The following is a 21,402-nucleotide window of genomic DNA, read 5'->3' on the forward strand; positions in this document are numbered from 1 at the left end:
GCACCGCCCGCCTCCCCCCCGCCTCCAGCAGCAGTGGTACAATCCCTTCCCCCCTCTCCTACAATGGTACCTCCCCCCCCCCCCCGCGGTGGTACGGTCCATCCCGCGCAATGGAGCCGGGCCCGGTCCCGCCGCCGCCGCCGCCGCCCCTTCCTTCGCCGAGGTGCTGCGGCTGATACAGAACGGGCAGGAACCGCCGGGCCTACGGCACCCCCGCGCCTCGCCCACAGGGGACAGCCCCACCGCCTCACGCCTCCCGCCGCCCACCAAACCCTGGGAGAACCGCCCCGGGTCCGCCGGGCCCCGGTGAGCAACCAACCCCCCCGCCCCCGCCGCCTCCCCCGGTCCCCAGCACGGCTCTGAAGACAGGTGATGTAGAAACGTACAAAATAACTTTTTTAACAAGAAGCGTATGGTTGCCGCCCCGGGGCACCGGCCCGGCCGGGGGCAACGGATAGGGGGGGAGTAGGCGGGAGCACGGCCGGTGCCCCGGGGGGAACGGGACTGGCACCCACCGGGGGGAACGGGACTGGCACCCACCGGGGGTGGCAGCGGCTGCGGGGGACCGGGCTCACGCACATCGACGGGGACACGGCCAGCTCCTGTCCCACGGCGTCTGCGCTTTAACAGCATGAGATGCAGGCTCGGGGCCAGGCTGGAAAGCCCTCTGCTTTCTTCTTTTTTCCTTCTTCAGCCAAACACACCAAAAAAAAAACCCCAAATCCCGCTGCAGTGCCGTACCAAGGGAGGTGCTGGGCTCAGCGATACCAAACGCTCCCGGGACGGGCCTGGCTCGGCCACCGTGGTCTCTTGGGGTCGAGGCTGCGGCTTCGTGCGGTAGAACTTTGCGCCTTCTTCATGAGTTTCAAGGCATACGTATTGAAATAGAGCAAAACAAAACGTGTCCAATCACTTTAACACGTACCCATCATTAAGGCATGCGTTTTGCAAGGACTTTTCTTCACAAAACAAAATATATCCTTTTTTTTCCCGTCATTCCCAGCATTCGCTTCATGCTGTTTTATGACCTCTTCATCTTTGCACAGCTGCAGCCAGCGCTCGGAGCATAAAGAAGCCCCACCGCTCTCAACCCAGCAGCCTGGAGGGAGCAGTGATATCGCTTGATTTCCATACGCCACATCTTAATAGCTAGTGATCCTTTAGGAAGCATAAACAAACTTCAACAGAGCCATATTTCCTCGCCATACAGCTTGGCGACCGCCCCGTCTTAGTACAAACATCAAATTTATCTTGCAAACGTTTGAAGAACCTGAGAACTGACTTAACGCTTGAAACCCGCAGGGGGCAAAGGCAGGACTGACGCGTGCTTCCTCCCTCCCAGCAGCAGCATCACTGTGCCCAAGGACAGAGCTACTCCACGTTGAGCTTTGTTTTTATGTTCATGGCTGCCAGCTCTGCCACAAAGTAACGGAAGACATGGGGGACAGGGACAACCTCGATTGCGTCCACTTCGCTGCAGACAGAGCAGGAGTACCTCCTGTTGCTCGTCACGGAGGAGGAGTGTGGTGGTTTCTCCAGCACAGGTGACGTCATGCTGCCGCAGCTCGTGCAGACATAGGCTATGGAGCCATCGGAGCAGTTGAACAGGCGGTCTTGCAGCAAGAAAGATGTGCCGTGAGCCAGCAAAGCATCACGCTCCATCTCGCCGAAGCGAATCCCACCTTCCACGTTCCTCCCCTTGATGGGCTGGTTGGTGACAGCATCTCGGGGCCCCGTTGTCCTCACCTGGAACTTGTCCGAGACCATGTGGCGCAGGCGCTGATAGTACACCACTCCCACAAAGATCTCCGCCTCCAGCTCCAGGCCGCTGATGCCACTGTACATCTTTTCCGTCCCAAAGTAGTTATAACCTGCGCTCACTAAAGTCTCGCCGAAGTATTTCAAAGCGGAATTCTTCTCCGTGAAGGTGAAGGGAGTGGCGTCGTAGGAGATGCCGTGCAGCGCCGCTGACTTCCCTGCCATGCTCTCGATTAACATCCCAATGGTCATACGGGAGGGAAAGCCATGAGGGTTGAAGAGGATGTCTGGAACCATCCCATCCTCTGTGAATGGCATATCCTCAACTGGCCAGAGCTGGCTCAGGATACCTTTCTGTCCGTGACGGCTGGCAAATTTGTCTCCAACAGTTGGATTTCGGGGAACCCTCACAGTGATGCAAGCCTTCTTGAATTTCCCAGTGCCACGGTCATTACTGCATAACCTGACGTTGTCTACAATGCCGACTTCCTTATTCCTGTGTAGGTGGAAAAAACAATCACAGCAAAGGTGTCAGGTGTGCTAATGATTTTTAGCTAGGAAAAAACCCAAACCACTTCATTAAGTCTCATAAAATGCCTTGGGAAAGCTGGGGAACAACACCGTGCTTGAAAAGTACTATTCAGTAGTGAGGGAAATCAGACTGCGTAAGAATTAGGACAAGGAAGCAATACAATGGCATCAGCCAAGTGCCATTCACTTGCTTTTTCTAATACTAGAAGCACAGCTACAACTTTCAGGTAATGTGCCACCCACGATTTAAAATAAAGATCATTTAAACCTGGTTCATCTGTATCACACTTTATACGAAAAACTGCATCCCAGTGCCATTTGTTTTGTGTTAAGGCAGCAGTCCTTCTCCCTACCCCCAGTAAATTCACACCATCTTGGTGTGATACCAAAATAAAGAACCAGGTTCCGTGCAAAGCAGAGAGGAAGGTTCAGAGCAGAAAGAGAAGGCGCAATGTGAGCTGAGAGGGCTTTGCCAACAAGTGCTTTGTTCAGGGGTGTACTACTTCTCCAGATGAACCCTCAGCTGATGTTCCACATGCTAGGTGTCTGCTGCAGGCCTAACTGTTTTTATACAGCTTTCAGCCCAAACTCTCCACTAGTTTTGGAGATGACAGCTAAGGAATAAAACACATTTTGTCCCATGTTAAGACAAGGTTACTTTTCTTTTCTCCTTTGAAGTCCTAATGAATGCAGTGTTTGCGGAAGGTCTGTACCTAAGCTTAGCTTCTGTTTCAAAGCTGTTACTTTGCTGTGTCCAAATGCAACCAGGGTACAGGCAATCACCCCCCCCTCCCAAAAAAAAAAAAAACAACCCAAAACCAAACAAACCAACTGTGCTTCATAAGCCTCTTCCAAGCTTGTTCAAACTTTTGAAGTCAAAGCCTTTGTCCTCCCTCTCTTCCAAGCCATACATAAGACCTAGCAGCGTATGCAGCAGTTAGGACAGTAGGGAGAACTCCCTTTAAGGGCCCTGGGTCTCTGGGACAAACTGGGGGCAGGAGTCAACACGGAGAGCTGGGAACCTCATCTCTCTGTAGGAACCTAAATAATTATCTGATTTGGACCAAGAATGAACAAAAGCTGAATGGTACAGAGGGTCTCTGGATAAAGAACCTGAACTAAGGCTGGGCTAGCATGAGAGAGCCGGGGAGCAGGAATTTGGGGTGGGAGAACCAAAGAGGGCTCCACAAGCACAAGGACAAGATTGAGCTTACAGATCCCCACTACCACGTGCCGAATCTCTTAGCTCTGCTCTATGAACAGGATGACTAATTCTACAAGTCCATGGCAGTCTCCCCAGTGCAGCTAAGGCACCACCTGTTACAGAGTAATAAACAATAGCTTTCCCAGTAATCCCAGTTACTGTGTTACCCAGGTGCTTCTCAAACTACATTGCCTTCACAATGTCAGTAACTACACAGCATTATCCTCACTCTATCAGTGCTGTAGAGAGACACAGGTAAGGCCTGAAGTTGTATGGACAACTGGGAGTGCAGGACGCGTTTAAGTTTATCAGGTTTTGTCTACGTTTTTGCTTCCCCTTCCTGAAATAATTAAGAGGATTTTAATGAAAGCTTCCGCAGCCTTCTCTCTTTCAACTGAAGTTCAAAAATCTTACAAAAAACTTACCCCTGAAATATTCTGGGGGAGGGAGGGGTGTAGTTGACACATTTTAATATTCTAGCAGTTTGGAAGCTGCAATGTTAATAAAAATGCTCTTTGAACCCCTAATCCTGTAACAACTTTGCTTACAAGGTTTTCTGGCAAGTCTCTGCAACCAGGCACTTTGTTTTGGTTTTCTGTTTGGCATTTCTTTGGCTTTTTTTAGACAGAACACCTTATGCGAGTCAATTAACAAAAAGCTACAGAAAATAACTGTGGGGGATGGGCAGAGGAACAGTCCTTGGGAGACAGCAAAACATTTCTGCAAGCTCGCTTTTTTTACTGGCCTCTGATCCTCCTCCTGGGATAAGTCAGGCTCTGCAGCATGCACTGGCTTAGAGAAAAGCTGTGATACATGCTTGGGAGTCACCTACATGTTTTCTCTGTCAAGACATGGACACTATCGCATGAGGAGAAAAGGTAACACTTAGAGGAGAAGATACTGCAGCTCATGAGGGCCAACTGCTCTCAGACTGCTCACCACCAGCTGTATGGAGGCAGGAGGGACAAGCTGTACTTACGGATAGTACACAGTGAAGGTTTCCCCTGTGTTGAGGTTCATGAAGCTGTAGAAGGGGTCCCCAGGCTGTAGAATAGAGCCAACAAAAGGCAGTCCGTCGGCATCCAACTTCTCTGTCACGTTTGGATCACCAGGCCTGATGCCGAAGACTAAATTATCGCCTCCCCTGCTGGCTTTAAGGGAAAGGTCAATGCTCTCCATCTTGATAACGCTTCCATAGGCAAACCCTCTCTGCCATGAAGATTTGTTCACAATCTAAAAAGAAGAAACAAAGGCCTATTAAAGACTTGCTAATAACTTCAACAAAGAAAGCATTTCCATTCCGAGCTGATACTTACCTTTTTAACACTGCCTTCCTAAACAAAGCCTCCCAGCAAGTCACCATTCCAAAAAGCCCAAACCTCCTGTAACCCCAGTATTTTTCAATGCTGGAAGCCCACTGCCTTGCAGAAGGGAGCTCCACTCTACTCTTAGTACCTCCAACATTACCTGTGGTAACAACGCTTAACCACTGTGCTCCTATATCTGCCCTAACAGAGTCTGTGGATCAGCAGAAGGAGAAAACGGGCTTTTCTCAGCTAGGGACCACCCTTCTTCCCAGTCCGCCACGTCAAATTCCTTTACAGGACAGCAGGATTTCTCCTTTTGGTGGCTTACCATTGCATCTTCCATGTCATAGCCGCTGTAGGAGATGACAGCCACAACTGAATTGGTGCCGACCGGGTAGCTGTCCATACCGTAATAGTCATACATGCTGGGCCGCACCAGAGGGCTCTGAGGAGTGTGAAGGTGGTACAATTTGTTATCTGAGCGGTCCTTGTAGTTATAAACTGGAAACCCCATGGTTTGTTTTCCTATAAAGAAAGCAAGCAAGTTCGATTTATTCAGGATCAATTCAAAGTTAATCTATATTTCGTCCTCCATGTATCTTGTTACAAAGAAAGCTGGAACTACTTCCAATTTAGAGGGATTATCAATCTAAAAACCCTTGGCATTTAATAGTTGCCCCAAGTACAGCTATAAAAGTTTCTATGAACCACAAAACTCAACTCCTTTCATAGTATTTCATAAGGACTATTTGTAATTTTCTGTCTTTTCTGTAATTTAAAAATCTCCAATAAGGTTGCTGCAGTGTTTTTTTGGTTTTGTTTGGGTTTTTTTGTTTTGTTGTTTTTTGTTTTCCTCTCCCCAGTTTCCCATAGTGAGGCACACCTTGCATATTTCCAGGCCAAAAAGCATTTGCTTCTGCAGTATAAATATATTGGCAAGGAAAACAAGTCTTGAACATAGTCGCAGTGGTACTTTCAGAAAAGTATGAAAAAGTGGTAGCATTTTAAGGACATCTTTCTGATAATATGGTTAGAAATGTAATATGCTAGCAATGCTATCGAGGTAACGAGACCTGCTCTCTTGAAGTCCCTACCCACACACTTTCTCTTAGCCTGCCTTTTTTTTTTTAATAAGCTTCTTGCACATCACTTGCACCTAAGCTGACTGAAACCCTACTACATACCCTATATCAACTTCTTTCACACAACCTAATAAATCAATTTAAATCTTTGTCAAATAGCTGTCAGAAAAAAACCCCACCCTGTTGCCACAGTGCTGTATTATTCTTTTGCAACAGATGCCTAGCAAGTGTCCTCTCAACAGCTGCAGTGTCAAGACAGCAGTCGCTCACTAAAACAGGTGGCAAGGAAACCTCACACTAACTACTGCAGAGCATCTACTGTAGCTGGCAGTCAGAAGTAGGTTAACCTGTCGGTTGTGGGGATGAGAGGACTGTTGGCAGCACAGTTGTAACACACTAACACCACCAAACAGCTGGTACGGTGCCCTTCACTTGTCTGTATGATCAACAACATCAAATGAAGGGAAAAAAAAAAAAAAACAAATAAAACTTACTAAAGGCTTAAGGAAGGCAACGTGAGTGCAACAACCTAGAATTGCCCACTGGAAGGCAGCCAGGATGACAAGCTTGACTTCATTTATTTTGCCATGAAAAAACTGGCTGTTAATCAACCTCAATGTTGAAACAATGACTGGGAAGAGCTCTTATTTGGGAATGCAGGAAGACACACTGGAATAAACATGCGAGAGATTTTTTTCCCCCCTCTCCCTTGCCCAAGGACTTGCAGCATTAGGTACTACAGCACTTACCCATCTGGCACTGGTACATGTTCCGTGGACTTTGGTTGTGGTCAGAGAAGGGGATGAGGTTGGCCACCACGCTCAGAATGCTGTGAGGGAAGAGCTCCTGGTGAGTGGTCATTCCAGGCACCACCTCAGACTCCAGCGAGGCCACGTTCATGAAGATCTGCAAACATCAAATCGGACAACACTCATTTGGTTCCTTCTTTTAAAGGGAAGGAAGCAAAACAAAGCTGCCTCCGATGTCTTTTTATCCATTTCGGTTTTAGCTGTGGTTGTTGTCTGCACCTTAGTGTATTAACAGGCAAGAAAAACAGACAGCTGTTAAACTACCTATCAGAATCACAGACCAACTGCAAGGAAAGCAAGTCTGGAAATAAAAAACTCCAGTAACACGTCCTCCTTGCTGTGTCCCATTTTAGTACTTCCAAATAGGCAAGTTCACCGGCAATCCACTGCTTGGCTGCCCATGGGCAATTTGGAGAACATGATGTAACACAAGATGAGATAGTACACACACAACAGCAATCCTTTGTTTCAGAAGCTTCACTAAGTTAACACTGAGAGCAGATTTCAGTATCTCAAAAAGACCCCTACAGTCCACCTAAGACATTTACCAAAAACCAGTTAGCAGGAGGTGAGAAAACCCTTTTGCCACCTATTCTAGCTCTTCAACACAAGCTCCCTGTATCACATCCTCAGCTCCTTTCACGAGTATTTTCCAAAACCTTGTTTCTGATGCTGGGTACCTCTGCAATAGTCAGCACTTTATAAAGGAAATATGCAAACCCCACCTGTTCCAGAGTACCAATCCATTCATTCCTTCCATAGAACAGGTTTCTGACAGGCCGCACCATCCGGCAAGGGGTAGTAAAAATGAACAACCCAGGATACAGACTGGGTTTTCCCGTCATTGGGATAAGGACCACTTCTGCCCGTGCAGGAAATCTCTTCTCTTGCGTTATCTGTTTGTGCAAAGAAATGCCAACTTAGAAACACAAACCGACAGTGGTTTAGTTAAGCTGCAACCAACAGGCTACACAATGAAAATGCCAACCACAGGTGTAGTTACTAATATAAAATGGTGGAGAAAAGATTTTAAAAATACTTCTAGAAAAATCTGCACCAAGAAAAGGACAAAGTATGTCTATCTTGCCCTTTTCAAGAAAAGAAGTTCTTCTAAAAATGACAACTTCATAAACCAACAGACCAAACATATGGATATAAACAAGAAGAACAGAAAAGCCCACTCCAATACTAACATACAGCCAAAGATAACTTACTGGGTTAGATTTAAAAAATAAAACAAATGGAAGTTTAAAAAAGTTCCAAACATGCCTATTTTTTTTACCACCGCATATTGAGGATGTGTAGCTAAGAAACATTTTAAACAAGACAACCTTAAAACGGCGGAGGGTTTCTGCAATCTCAGGAGCCAGCTCCTGCTCTACCCAGCCCACCACAGAGCCGTCCAACACAACTCTGTAACACTCTGCGTAAGGCTTGCTTGGAGTCGCATCAATGGGGGTGACACCTGTGAGAAGAGGGGGTTGGTAGAAGGAACAGCCAAAAAACCAAACAAAACACAGAAGTTGTTTCTGCAGGAAGCCTCAATCCACACCAAAAACCTTTCCGAGACATCAAAAAATTCAGACCTACAGCGCAAAGCTGTAGATTGCTTAATGGAAAATACAAAACATGCACAACTAAGATTGCCATTCTCCTTCCCCTTTTTTCTGATTGAAATAAGGATCCCCATTATTGTGGTAATAAACAAGTCAGCTGCAGTTTAATTCAAGTCACCAGCAGGATAAGAAAGTCACCGCTTGGTCCAATTTCTTAGAGCATGTACTGTGCAATCCCTTTTGCTTAAGTGAACTTCTTCACTCTACAGCACACAGCTAAGAGACATTTACATTGAACTTCACACTCTCCAAAAGGCTGACACGCCTGTATAAGCAATGTGCTACTTACCACTAAGCAGAAGCACAGTAGTACAGGTTTAACTTGATTTCACCTTCTCAAGTTAACAGTGTACAGTGATGGTATCTGGAGAACCTTTCCCAGATACGGGTTTGCAGAGCAGAAAGGTAAAAAGGAAGACTGCTTCATTAAATGATCAAGACAATAAAACATACCTAGGGAACACAACAAAGGTGGAATGTCTGTCACGGGCACCATCTCTGTCACTATTTCACACACAGCCGTCATGTGGTTCATCAGACCGCAGGGTTCTCCATCTGGGGTGTCCACAGGGCACAGGAACCCCCAGGATTCTGGCAGCAGCTTGCGGACAGTTGTAGTTCTCATCTGGGAAAATGCTGCCCCTCTGTGTATGCAGCGGAAGTGGGAAAGGTAGCGAATGAAATTCAGCTTGTCTCCCACCACACACAGACCGCTGTCCTGTAACATGCCCAGGCCTTGGGAACAAAATTGAGATTTATGTCAGGACATCATCCAGCTTCAACAAATAAAGTATGATGTTACAAGGCAGTTTCTTATTTTTCACTGACAAGCCCTAAAGATGCTCACACAGGATCCCAACAACAGAAGGCACATGTGCTGTTGCCTGTGCACAGGCAAGTCAGTGAACTGTAAGAGGCCTAGAGACTTTAAATTCCAAGCTATTGCTTAAAACCCAGCTCCTTTTAGAAACACATGAAAGTCCAGTGAAGTGACTTGGGGATTTGCAGCTGGTACTTTTTACTGAAATTCTGGGGCCTTCTAATCTCATTTCATTTTCTAGTGGGCATTCCATTACAACATCATAACACTAGACACTTCAGGGAAGCACCAGGTAAATCTGAAATATACGTTAGCGAAGCAGTTTCTCTCCATTTAAGCTCACATGACCAATGGGGCAGTCCTGATAAACAAATGCCCCTTCTCTGTCTTACATTGCACGTTCTAAGAAATAACAACCTTTGGGAAAACAAACCAAAACACGGTTGCTGTTTTGGACAATGTTAAATTTAGTTTCAACTATTTATCTGTGTAGAGGCTTTGCTTTAATAATTAACCTGTTTTATACCATGCATAAAGTCTATGCTTGAGGAGAAATCTTGCCTTTTTCCTCAACCATCCCCTTCCTCAAACCACTTTAATTCAGTTACAGTGTACAACGTCTGCATACAAGCAATTGTTTTCAGTTAAGAGGTCAGTTTTAAGTTGCTTCTCATTCTGTTTAGCAGGAAAAAATAAAAGGCTTCTTAAACCTGAAGGCTTACCAGTTTTAGATCGCAGGTTACCAGTTGCAAGAAGATATTCAAATGGCTTGGTAAGGTCTGTTGCCAGGCCGAATGCCTTCACCAAGCTGTCTTCATTTATGCTGATACCTGCCTTTTCTGTTCTTTTCTCCAAAACGAACTTAACAGATTGCAACCAGCTTTCAAGCCTCTCCTATGGTTTAAAAGCGAGAGATTTAAATTTAAAACAGGAAAATAAAGGCTCAAATTAGAACTTTGCATCAGTTGCATGTGCTACAGAAATCCTCCGAAATCAGCAGGATGGACAACTTTTAGTGAACTGACAATTTTCCAGCCATATTTCCCACATGGACTTCATTTTATCAAAACGCTGATGGTATCACGCCAACACAGACCTGCAAGGAAAATACCCATCCGCATCCTGGTAATCACTTCCACCCAGACCAGTGGCAAGTCTGGCAAACGAAATACAGTAACAGAATTTCATAAAGAACAAACAAAACCCAAAGCAGAAACTGTACCTATAACCTGACCACAAGAATAACTCCACTGATTAGCCTGCTAAATACAGTGACAAAGTAAAACAACATTACGAAGTAAGTTTAGATACCAAAACTTGAAGGCTATGGACACACAGTATTTAAATGTTGCTGAGACAATCTGAGATAGTGGACTGGATTTTAATTTTAACAGTAATTTTATCCGTGCTGTGATCTTAGATACTACATAAAAACAGGGAAAAGGACATAAGATACCCAACAACGCTTTGAACTCTTAGTAAAAATCCACTGTATGCAGCCACACTGCGTTTACTGTATGCTCTAGTCTATTTAGCATCTTCGCATTCAAAAAAGGGGCTGTTAACTCACTCCCCTGCTGATCTGACAGGGCCAGGCAGGAAAGCAACCTCTTCTGGTTCCTGGTGGCAGTTCCATATAGCACTAAAATGCTTCACAGAACTCACATTTTATTTTATTTCTAAACTCACTGAAACCACCCAAGTAGCAGAGAGGTTTTAGTAGTCTTTCAACAAAGCAATGTTAAAGAAAATTTTGGCTAAAATGGAAAAGAAAGGTTAAAAAAAAAAAAGTTATCTCATAACTCGGGGAAATATCTTTACTTGAGGATGGGAACTACTATTGCACAGTGATTTTCATGGGAGAGTCAAGATTCTGAACAGGAATACTTTCCTCTGGCATCCTAAAAATGAGGAATCCCTAGAAATAAACTGAATTCATATTGAATTGGAATAGATTAGGAAACTGCATTTTTACACAGTTAATTTATTACTGGTGATGTAAGTCAGAAGCATGCTATCAACTGCCTGATCTGTAAAGGAATTTAAAGACAGGAGAGCAATGACAACATCACAAATCATCACTTTTGGAAGATGGGGTGGGGGGCAGTTACTTCTTGCACATTTTCCATGTGAAACAGCCGCAACGCCACAACAAGACAGATCTCTACCACTCCCATATCAATTGCTACAACAGAAATATGCTGTTTCAAACGCCTCTTCAAACACCAGAAGGATCGGTATTCCTCTGTTCTCAGACTCCCACACTGAATGGGGCACATTCATTTGCTACAAAGCTCTTTATTCCAGGTTTTGTACAGGCTTTTCTTCAGTATATTTAGTACCCTACACTGAGACAGCCAAGTCTTCCTTGACTACACTGCCTGGTTACACTACATCCAGTGTGCTCTCAGCTTTCATAGCATATCCAGGCTCCTTGCTCTTCAGCCTGGCTCCTGCACTTCTCCTGTCCCCATGGTCACTGTGGGGTCTGGGCTAGATGACCATTACATTCACAGGCTTAAACCCCTTAAGACCTTACCTTTAAGAACATAAGGAAAAGCTGTCCTGGGGTAAGCACTTCTTGATTCATCAGACTGTCTGGATTATCCTCCATGCACTCCCCTTTGGCAAAAGCATACAGCTTGCGGGTCATCATACAGAGCAGGTAAAACTTTTCAGTTCTGTTTGTCAGGTGTATGCAGATACACTTGCTGGAGGAAGAGAAAGAAGGAAGACAACTAACACCGTCTCTTCTTGCTAGCTGTTCTTCAAGTTTCCCCTAAATAATCACAAACCAATTTTTTTGGCTAAAAAGCCTAACAAGGCACAGGCTTTTGCAGTTGCCCTTAGTATTATGGGAAAATTCCAAGAAATAATAATGATAAACACCCCCCCCAGAGATTGAGTTGAAAAATTAACAACTTGTCTTTTTAAGGGGCTAGTTTTGTTAAGGATATACCTGGTTGATTAGATGAAGGTGAACCTTGCGAAAGACTGATTTTACACACTCCCATGTTAGATGTCCTTTTAAGTATACAGTTTACGTAAACAGATATTTGGGTCAGGACCAGTCAACAGATGAGGTCTGCGTGTTAACTTTACAGTAGCTATGACACCAATCACACAGACACACACATATCCACACACATGCACCCCACCCCAAATACGAGCTGGAAACTAGTAGCAAACCACGAAATACTTCTGTTAACACTATCAGTGACTTGCTACAGAAAGTCCAAATCTGCACTATCAACCCATGTGTGGAAAACGGTGGGCTGAACAACACTATCACAAGCAAAAAGGAAAGCCCCACCGAATTCCCACTAAAGTTGTTTGACTGCTTCCCAAGACACTTGAGATCATTTGCTCTCCAAGACAAGACTGCAATAGTCTTCTACCAGCACTCAAGGATTTTTTTTTCAGCTTTTCACTTCTGCTCTACGTTGCCCTACACTGAAGCTTTCACAACTTCACTGCAAAGCAAGACAAAATTCCAAAGGCAGGTTCTGTCCAGATAAGTTACAGTTCCAGCACTCTTACATACAGGGTACATCCCAATTAATGTTTTCACTATTCCTCCTCTTCTATCTCCTCAGCTGAGGCAAATAAGGTGTACAGAACATATCAGAGGGAAAAAAGAAAACCCAAAGAAACCGCCCACTAGAATATTTAGAAATAAGAAAATCAGAATAATTCCAACTTTATTGAAATTATCCTCTCACATTTCTCAGTACAAAGTTCTGTGCTTCCAGCTGGTCTATGGACTTTCAAGTGCCCCTCTGAGGCACTTGCAGGCTGCCTTTGTGTTTCCAGCCATCCAACCACCCCCTATTTACAAGTACTCAAGGACCTGGGCATCCCAAATGATCCTTTTCATGTGCTAAAAAACCCCTCAAAGAGCAAACACATACTTTACAAAAAAAAAAAAAAAAAAAAAAAGAGAGAAAGAAATTTAGTTGAATGCCTGTCACACTGACAGTCTCAAAGCCAGCTCTTCCATTCCTTCCTAACTTATTCCACGCAAGAAGCAAGGTTTTAAAGCATCTAATTTCTACCATTTTAAAAGATAAAAGTAATTTTCATCAGTTGCCAACAACTGTGTGAAACTGATAAAGCGCCACAAATTGCAGTATTTCTTTTCAACAAATAGAGCCTTGAGCAGCCACAGACCTAGCTTTAACCTTCTCTGCCTTAATCTTTATGTTTTTCACCAAAAACATCAGAAAATCACAGCTAAGTAACAACTGATACAACACCACGTATCCCTCCCATTTTGGGGATACGTATGTCAATCCATTAAAATACATATTTCTGAACACCACAAATACAGATTATCATAATATCCTGGAGTCCCCCCCCAAAACTGGCCACTGGCTAACATTTTATAAATGCATGTGAAAACCATAACAAAGTGCGATGTGATATGGCAGAGTACTCTTAGATCTGCCTATAATTGCAATACAATTACACTGAATCACACGCTCTTACATGCATACATACATACTCCAAAATGAAATCTGCAGCCTGTTCGTTGCTGTACCACTCAGGAAGGTTAAGTTTCACTCTGAAACTCTTTCCCAGGTATTCGAGGACGTTTTGCTGGGTAAAACAGCCTGCATCTGCTACCATTCTCATCATCTCAGTAATGCAGTTCACATAAAAGGTGTCACCTTCCTTTTCTTTGATCAACTCTTCAAAAATCTGGTAGTCTGGGAAATTAACTAATGCCTGAAAGACAGAAGCGTATCAGATCAGAAAAAGAAGTCATAGCAACATCTGTCCATAAAATACAGCAAAAGAACTAGGGCACCCCACTGACAGAAGTTTTCAGTCCTCTGAAAATACCCCTCCACCATGCAAACTGAAATATACTGTGAGGTTGAGGTGCTTAGAGAGTAATGCAGGAGATATTCATACCCTGATGATGACCACAAGTACTCCCAATCCAATGAGACCCTTGGGAAAAACCAAACTTGCACCCTCTAGATTAACAGGCTTCTCTTGTTTAGGTAAGATTTACTAATATCTTTACAGAATGAGCTCACTTAGAAACATGAATTTAATTCACCACTGGCTCAAGCTGCTACTTATTCTCATGCAAACCAAAAGGCAATTTAGCTTTTTGATGAAGGCTATTAGAATTCACTTTAGTTTCAGCACTTCATATACTAAAGCTCACACTTAAATCCAACGTTCTTAGCTCTTGCTGTTATAATGGTTTCCTAGTCACTTCTTTACGTCAGGGTTAAGCAAGTATGTTGTCCACCAATGACTTCCGTATTTACTGACAAATGTGCCTCATCTTTAAGTAAATTATTTGTTCATCACGTTTAAGTAGGCTTCAAAAAGTTCAGGAAAAATTGAAGGCTGCATAAAAAAGACACTAAGGCAGATTTCTTTATGAAAGGGGGCGATGTAAGCTCAGTTCTGCTGCTTGGTTAACACGATATATAGAATTTGGAAGCAGCCAGAGCACCTGCTGCCTCTTGTCCAGCACATGGTGCCTCTTGTCCAACACGGGAGAGCACTGGGATGGCTACACACAAGAAGAAACTACAATTACAGCCAGAAGAGAAGTGGAGTGGGGATGCAGTAGCAGCAGTCTGCCACAGTGGGACCGACCTGGACGGACCACAGGAAACCAGTACAGAACTGAGCTTGATTGATGCAGGGGGGTGTGTGCAAACCCATAGTGACTAGTTACGGAAGAATTCGAACTTCAGACAACACTGAGCTGCTTATCCTGAGATCTCACGAGCTACCAGAAAGTCAAAGTCAGTACAATTTCTTTGCATATTAAAACAACAGGTAATCCACTACTTCTGGTAACTACTTTTGTTGAAACAAAAGTTGAAGAAAAGCATTGAAGAAAAAGTGAAATGTATTGTGCAACAGCAATGTGAATATAGCAGGTTGAAAGAAGATACAAATTCACTGAGGCTGATTTACATGATGCTTCCATCATGTAATGCCACAGGTCTCTGATTTGCTCCAACACTTAGCTGGTGTAGGTAAAATATGCGGCTGAAGTACTCTGGCTTTGCTACTAGAGAAAGCATGCTCTTAGAGAATTTTAAAAAAGTCTTGGGTCTAGTAAAACTTTTGCCTGCTATCCAAAGAACAGTTTACATCCATCAAACGTGCTCAGATAGATCCTTCCAGATCTTCACTGCTTCCAGTTGCAACCAGAAACAGCATTTTATTTTTCTCCTTAAAAAAAAAAAGCCAGTTCACTGATTTACTTTTAGATAGGACAACTGGACTTTAATGATTAATGTTCTTCACTCACTGAACACTCAGCTGTCATTCTGTTTTAAAAAAAGATTCCCGAGATCTTTCACATTAGGTGTCAAACTCTTACACCTTCCAAGAGCTATTCATCCAGAGCATTCATGAGCAAAAAGCCATGAAATCCTTGCATAACTCTTCCCTCCTCTCTTGACCCTGCACACACTTCCTCTGCTGCAGCCAAGTGTTACATTACATGCAGAGGCTCTGTTTGGACTATAGCTCTTCAGCCAGCATAAGAAGGATGACTGAAAATACTTAATACGGAATTAGCTTCTTCTCACTACTTGAATAAAAATGCTTAGCAAAACTTCTGTATTTATTCAGCACGAGCATTAGTTGTTTACCTTCAGAGCAAATCCCAAGGGAAGGAAGAACAACTCTTTCTGGAAAATGAAATTCACCATGACACAACCATTTTCCAAGTAGTGAAGGTTCATATTTATTGCAGTGTGCTCATCCTTAACACAGTGCATCACTACTCCTGCAAAAATTAACACAAGCAAAGACCAACATGAGCTGTACAAAACCAACTGGCTGCATTGCTGTGACATGTTCGAGCAGGTATGAGACAATTCATGAGAGAAACCAGTACTTCCTCGCTGAGAACACGAGGCAGATCACTAGTTCCAGCATCAGTCTCCCATTTCAAATAAATACACCAGCTCAATTCAGTTCTTAGTGGACAAATGTCTCAGGACAGCCAACACACTTGCTGAGAGGCTCGGAAGATGCGTACAGATTTTAAGAAAAGGAAAGCCCAAAGCCTCAACTATTCTGTCTGTAACCTTAGGCTGTGAGATACAGCAACACACAAGTACTCCTCCTAATTGCACTCTGGGTCAAGTTTTCACATCTCTGTGTTTGGGTGGTACTGCTGCAGCAGTTTCCTGTCCTGTCCCATGCCATCCACTGCACGACAAAGAAAAATAAAACAAATGGGACTGTTTAAACAGGCACTGCCTCAAAATTAACTAATGTGGAATTACAGTGGATGCTCAAGCGCCATGGTCCAGTCAAATCAGCAGCTGGTAACACCCGAGTTTAAAACTGAAACTTTTCTGGTTTAATTAAATTGTAAACACATTTTACTGAGTATACATGACAAAGGTATGGGATAGCCAAGAATCTAGTTAATCTGCTTCATGTAAATTACATTTGCCATCTCAAAGTATGGATAAACAAATTCAATGAAACATGTTCAGCAGTTTACACTGACCTCTACTGAAGGTAGGGTTTTAATTACACCTTCCACATAACATAAGGTTACACATACTGCCAAGGCCTAGAATACAATTGCTTCACTCAGCATGGGTGGCTCAGACAGCTGCCACAAGGCCAGCACCTGCCTCAGGCTTATATCGTTATGGTGGTGTTGACCCTTTATTTTTGTATGTAGTATAATGTTTATATTTTTTACAAGAGCTACACCAAAACAAACTACCAAAAGTCAGCTACAGATGGTCATTCCGTTTGTCCTCAAAGTAGTTACTAGCAGGATGCTACAGGAAACTGTTCAGCTTACCGTACTCTGTGAAACCAGGGCCTCTGTTTTTCCATTTGTGTCTTGTCATTGCAAGAGGGAAATTTCGCCTGGGCATAATCAGCATCCTAATGACTTTTTCTAAGCCATTAATTATAAAGTAGCCTCCCATTTCCTGGCAGAAGAAAAATAATTTTAATGTGCTTAGAAATTCATAACCCAACATTTTAAGTAAAAGATAAAAGCGCCTGTTATTATATGTTAACAAACATTTAATGTTTCAACTATGAAACACATAGCAAGACACACGTTTCAGCACTGCATTTGGAAAGGCTGCTCTCCTTGCCATTGACTATTAAGTCTAAATGTAGCATACAGTGCAAGGAAAGGGATGCTTGTTCCACAATTTAAAGGAAGAAAGAAAAAAATGCAAAAAAACCTGTGTGGTCAACTGAACAGCTTTGAAGAGCTGACATGAACTATTTTTTTAATAAATGCTCTGAAGTTCTCATTCTGAGTTTATAAACCAGAGGGATCTTCAGTGCAGAAAATCTCTTTCTGGTCACATACAAGCTTAACAGTGATAAATTTATAGCTCCCCTAACAGCATGCCATTAGACAAAAAACATTTCAGTAGCAAGTAATACTATGAATGAAGGTACAAGCGGCATACCAGGGGGGCAGCAATAGTACGCCATTATAAATTTTCTTTCATAGTTTGCTCACTCTTTTTGTGAGCAAAAAAATACAGCAGTAAATAATTCTGTATTCAATTCCCCACAGCTGACACGCTACTGGGGAGATGAGGAAAAAGCTGCAGAAAACAACCAAGAATGAAAATGTGTATTTCAATGCCTGTTCTCCAAATCTTTGCCTCCACAGAGGCCTACTCACAGCTACATAGCCTCAGCTGCTGGTTAGCAGTTGAGAAGTCTTATAGTGGAACTGTAGGTAGCACCACCAAACAGGTCCCTGTATTCAAAGACAGTTCTGACTGCAAATTTTTCAAGATGCCGTATTTTCAAGATGCCATAATTAGGGTACATTCAGAGAAAATAACAAGTCAAACTTGAAATAAAATATAAACGCTCAAATTCTGTAAAGAGAAGCTGGCTCATGTAAAACGCATATTTTCCTGACCCACAAAATCCCCGTTACCTCTTCCTCTTCATGGTGCTGTATGAGCTCTTGTGGAGAAAGATTATAGAGGTTGCACAATTTGGACTTCACCATGATTGGAATATACCCCAGGGGCTGTTTAATAGTCCCTTGTGGCATGTCATTCACTGACCAGCTGATGTCAGCCTAAAACGACACAACGCAAATAGAGAGCAAATTAAGTTGCCCTTTTAATCTTTCCTGCTATATTAACTGTACATTTAATATAATCACATTCTGTTCAACAAAATGCTATCACTGTAAAATGGTAACGATGATAATAAAAAGCAGAACTAGTAGATACATGCATAAAGATTACTCCACAGAAAACAGTCAACATGGATTTACAGAAGAACAATCATACAAGTCTAGAACTAAGTAAAGAAGCTGCTAGTAGAGTGAACAAAGTTGATACAGTCTACTTTGCCTTCCAGGCCCTTCAACAGAGCAGCCTAAATAAAAAAGGCAGCCACAGGTTATGAAAGGAAACCTCAGAAGTTGACAAATAGTTAAAAGAAAAGTAGAAGAAAACAGACACTGCTTAGTGAAAGGGCATCCATGCTACAAGCCTGCAGAGGCCCTTCCTAAGACTTGGTCACCTAACTAGTTCATGAGTGATCTGAAAAGAAAGAAAGAAAAGTGTGAAAGAAAATGCTTTATTTATAGTAGTAAGATCTGGCAGTGGGTCTCCAGAAGGACCCTTGACTGTATGAAACAAGGTGATAAAATGCACTGTGGGAGCCAACAATCCTAACTTGATATGCAGAACAACAGGCTTTAAAAGAGCTGCTGCCATGCAGGAAAGAAACAACAGCACTGCAATACAAAAACATTGGTTCAACACCTGGCAAGAGATTAAAGAGTAAATCGAGTCTTAGGAATTACTGTGGAAGGGAAGGGAAACATTACTGTGCCCCTCTAAACCCATGGTGCAGCCTTATACCGAGACCTCTGCACAGTTCTGGTCTCCAGCTCAACCTATGGCTAAAGGTATAAAGTGGCTCCCCTATGAGTAGCTGCTCAGCAGATCAGGGCTTATTTCTCACTTAGGTGAAGTGAGAACTGCAGGAATAATCTGAGGGAGGGATATGTGGTTGAAGGCAGCATGGTGAAAACAGGGAATGATTACACGCTGCTTCCTGCTGTGCAAGGGCAGGGAGCGGGAGAGACCAACCAACCTGTCCTAGCACAGGGCAATACCTTTTCACACAAGACCCAGCAAAACGTTTTGTTCCAACTGTTCCAAACATTTACACGGGTTCAAAAAACTAATCGAAGAAACAAACATTGGAAAAAGGATGGGAAATAATTCAAGTATGAAAAATAAAAGCATCTCTAGCTCAGGAAAATCTAAGAGCCGCTGGGAAAGCGGCCATGAACAATTTGCAACTGCCCCACTTTCATGTTCAGGTAAGGTACTGCACTTACAGTTGCTTTTATCACTGTTAGTTGTAATGCTTTGGAGAAAAAAAAAAAGCTGAAACTGCAAGCAATCATTCCCTTGCACCGGGTGCCTCATGCACATGAACAGCTCAGATACAATTACACAATTTTAATAGAAAACAGCAATGGCAGTGCAATCCTTTCACGGCGCAAAGGACAATATTTGCTGGGGATGTTGCTTCTTCTCCAGGCAAATTTTGGAGCAATTCAGAGAAACAATCAACACGTGATGCGAACAAGAGGGATTTATAACTCTGGACTTGCATATGGGAGCAACGCTGCTTTTGAAACTGGATTCCGGCAGAAATAAGATTTGGATTGTCACGCTCTCTGGGATGACACGGGTCTCCTTCCGCAAGGCAAACGTGACAGCTGAGTAAAGAACACAGCTAGGGTCCCGTGGAAAAGAAGGGTGGCAGAGATGGGGCCTGTTTCAAGCTGGGTTTGAAGGGAAGCTTGCGCAGCGAGCTCCTACTTCTCCAACACCCGAGACTCCACGCGGGACAGAGCTCCTGGAAATCCCACCTCCCCAACCCCAGGCAGGTGAAATTGGGAAGGGGTCTTGAACTAAAGCACGCAGAAACGCCTGAAGCACTCAAGCTGCCTTTGCTCCCCACGGGAGTGGCGTGGCGGGGAGGGCCCGTCCCCACCCCCCCGTCAGAAACCGGCCACTTACGGTGATCCTGCCGCGGTAGGTGCTGCGGAGGCCGCGGCACTCGGCGGGGAACACTCTCCTCTCCTGACAGACCGTCCCTACCGGCACGGCGGGGGGAGAGATGGACACCCCCGCCACCACCAGCAACACCCGGCTGTCCTTCAGCGCGAACTCCAGCGGGGACAGATCCTGCAACGGTACCGGGTGAAGGGCGGCGGGAGCCCACCGGGAGGGCCCGGCCCCGCTCCCCACCCCCCCCCCCCAGCATTCACCCCCCAAACCTGCACGGCGCGGTAGACCCCCTCGCTGACGGCGTAGTTGAAAGACTCGATGTGGGCACCGGGTAGGTCCCGACGAGCCCCGCTACGTCCCGGAGGCCGCGGCCGCAGCCTGTGAGGATCCCCACCGCTCCCCGCCATGCCGCTCTCCACGCCGCCGCCAACGCCTCGCGCCGCCTCACGGGTAAACGGGCGGAGGCGGCGGCGGCGGCGGCGGCTCCCACCTCCCGCCTGCGGGCAGCGCGCCTGCGCACTGCCGCCGCTTCCTCGCCTCAGGGAGCGGCTCCCCACAGCCAGCCCCGGCCATGTCGTCGTTCTACCTCCCCCCCACCTCACAGCCATCCCCAGCCGCGTCCCACCCCTCACCCAGTGCCCCACAGCCACCCCCACCCGTGTCCCGTCACGCACCCCCCTCACGCCGCACCGCCCTCTCGCATTTGTCGCCCTGAGGTGAGGAAACCCGTGTCCCGTCACGCACCCCCCTCACGCCGCGCCGCCCTCTCGCATTTGTCGCCCTGAGGCGAGGAAACCCGTGTCCCGTCACGCACCCCCCTCACGCCGCGCCGCCCTCTCGCATTTGTCGCCCTGAGGCGAGGAAACCCGTGTCCCGTCACGCACCCCCCTCACGCCGCGCTGCCCTCTCGCATTTGTCGCCCTGAGGTGAGGAAACCCGTGTCCCGTCACGCACCCCCCTCACGCCGCGCCGCCCTCTCGCATTTGTCGCCCTGAGGTGAGGAAACCCGTGTCCCGTCACGCACCCCCCTCACGCCGCGCCGCCCTCTCGCATTTGTCGCCCTGAGGTGAGGAAACCCGTGTCCCGTCACGCACCCCCCTCACGCCGCGCTGCCCTCTCGCATTTGTCACCCTGAGGCGAGGAAACCTCCACTGTGGGGCTGGGCTGGCTCCTGGGGTCCCACAGGGCAAGGGGGGGGGACGACGACGACGACAAAACTCAGCATAGGCACCCCCA

The 21,402-nt window shown here is 45.3% G+C and overlaps 2 protein-coding genes across 3 annotated transcripts; one reads left to right on the plus strand and one right to left on the minus strand.

Moving 5' to 3' along the window:
• The first annotated feature begins 110 nt into the window (after nucleotides 1–110).
• Nucleotides 111–1,185, plus strand: PEX39 (peroxisomal biogenesis factor 39). The gene is given in 3 exon segments (XM_075042388.1): nucleotides 111–144; nucleotides 147–306; nucleotides 1,047–1,185. Coding segments are annotated over 3 exon segments (273 nt in total). The 3' UTR covers nucleotides 1,126–1,185.
• On the minus strand, nucleotides 376–21,069 carry POLR1B (RNA polymerase I subunit B). 2 transcript variants are annotated; one of them, XM_075042387.1, is made up of 15 exons: nucleotides 21,051–21,069; nucleotides 20,176–20,343; nucleotides 18,057–18,203; nucleotides 16,941–17,073; nucleotides 15,763–15,899; nucleotides 13,632–13,855; nucleotides 11,667–11,838; nucleotides 9,850–10,021; nucleotides 8,761–9,042; nucleotides 8,023–8,156; nucleotides 7,417–7,587; nucleotides 6,632–6,788; nucleotides 5,129–5,325; nucleotides 4,473–4,726; nucleotides 376–2,254 (listed from the first exon to the last, which is right to left on the minus strand). In XM_075042387.1, the coding sequence occupies exons 3-15, from the start codon at nucleotides 18,174–18,176 to the stop codon at nucleotides 1,372–1,374; spliced, it is 3,036 nt and encodes a 1,011-aa protein (XP_074898488.1). In that variant the 5' UTR covers nucleotides 18,177–18,203; nucleotides 20,176–20,343; nucleotides 21,051–21,069; the 3' UTR covers nucleotides 376–1,371. The 2 variants fall into 2 exon arrangements, with proteins under 2 accessions (XP_074898488.1, XP_074898487.1); XM_075042386.1 differs by lacking the exon at nucleotides 21,051–21,069 and adding an exon at nucleotides 20,436–20,616.
• Between the last annotated feature and the right edge of the window lie 333 nt (nucleotides 21,070–21,402).

This window comes from Buteo buteo, chromosome 12, assembly GCF_964188355.1.
Source record: "Buteo buteo chromosome 12, bButBut1.hap1.1, whole genome shotgun sequence".
NCBI classification, from domain to species: domain Eukaryota; kingdom Metazoa; phylum Chordata; class Aves; order Accipitriformes; family Accipitridae; genus Buteo; species Buteo buteo.

Bases quoted from the DNA above. Each gene is read 5' to 3' on its own strand.
- POLR1B (XM_075042386.1), bottom strand. From the start codon at position 20,573: ATGGCGGGGAGCGGTGGGGATCCTCACAGGCTGCGGCCGCGGCCTCCG. The intron at 17,074-18,056 runs GTAACGGGGATT...TTCTTCTGCCAG, and splicing joins AGCACCATGAAGAGGAAGAG to GAAATGGGAGGCTACTTTAT. The intron at 15,900-16,940 runs GTAAGCTGAACA...TAATTTTTGCAG, and splicing joins CCCTGGTTTCACAGAGTACG to GAGTAGTGATGCACTGTGTT.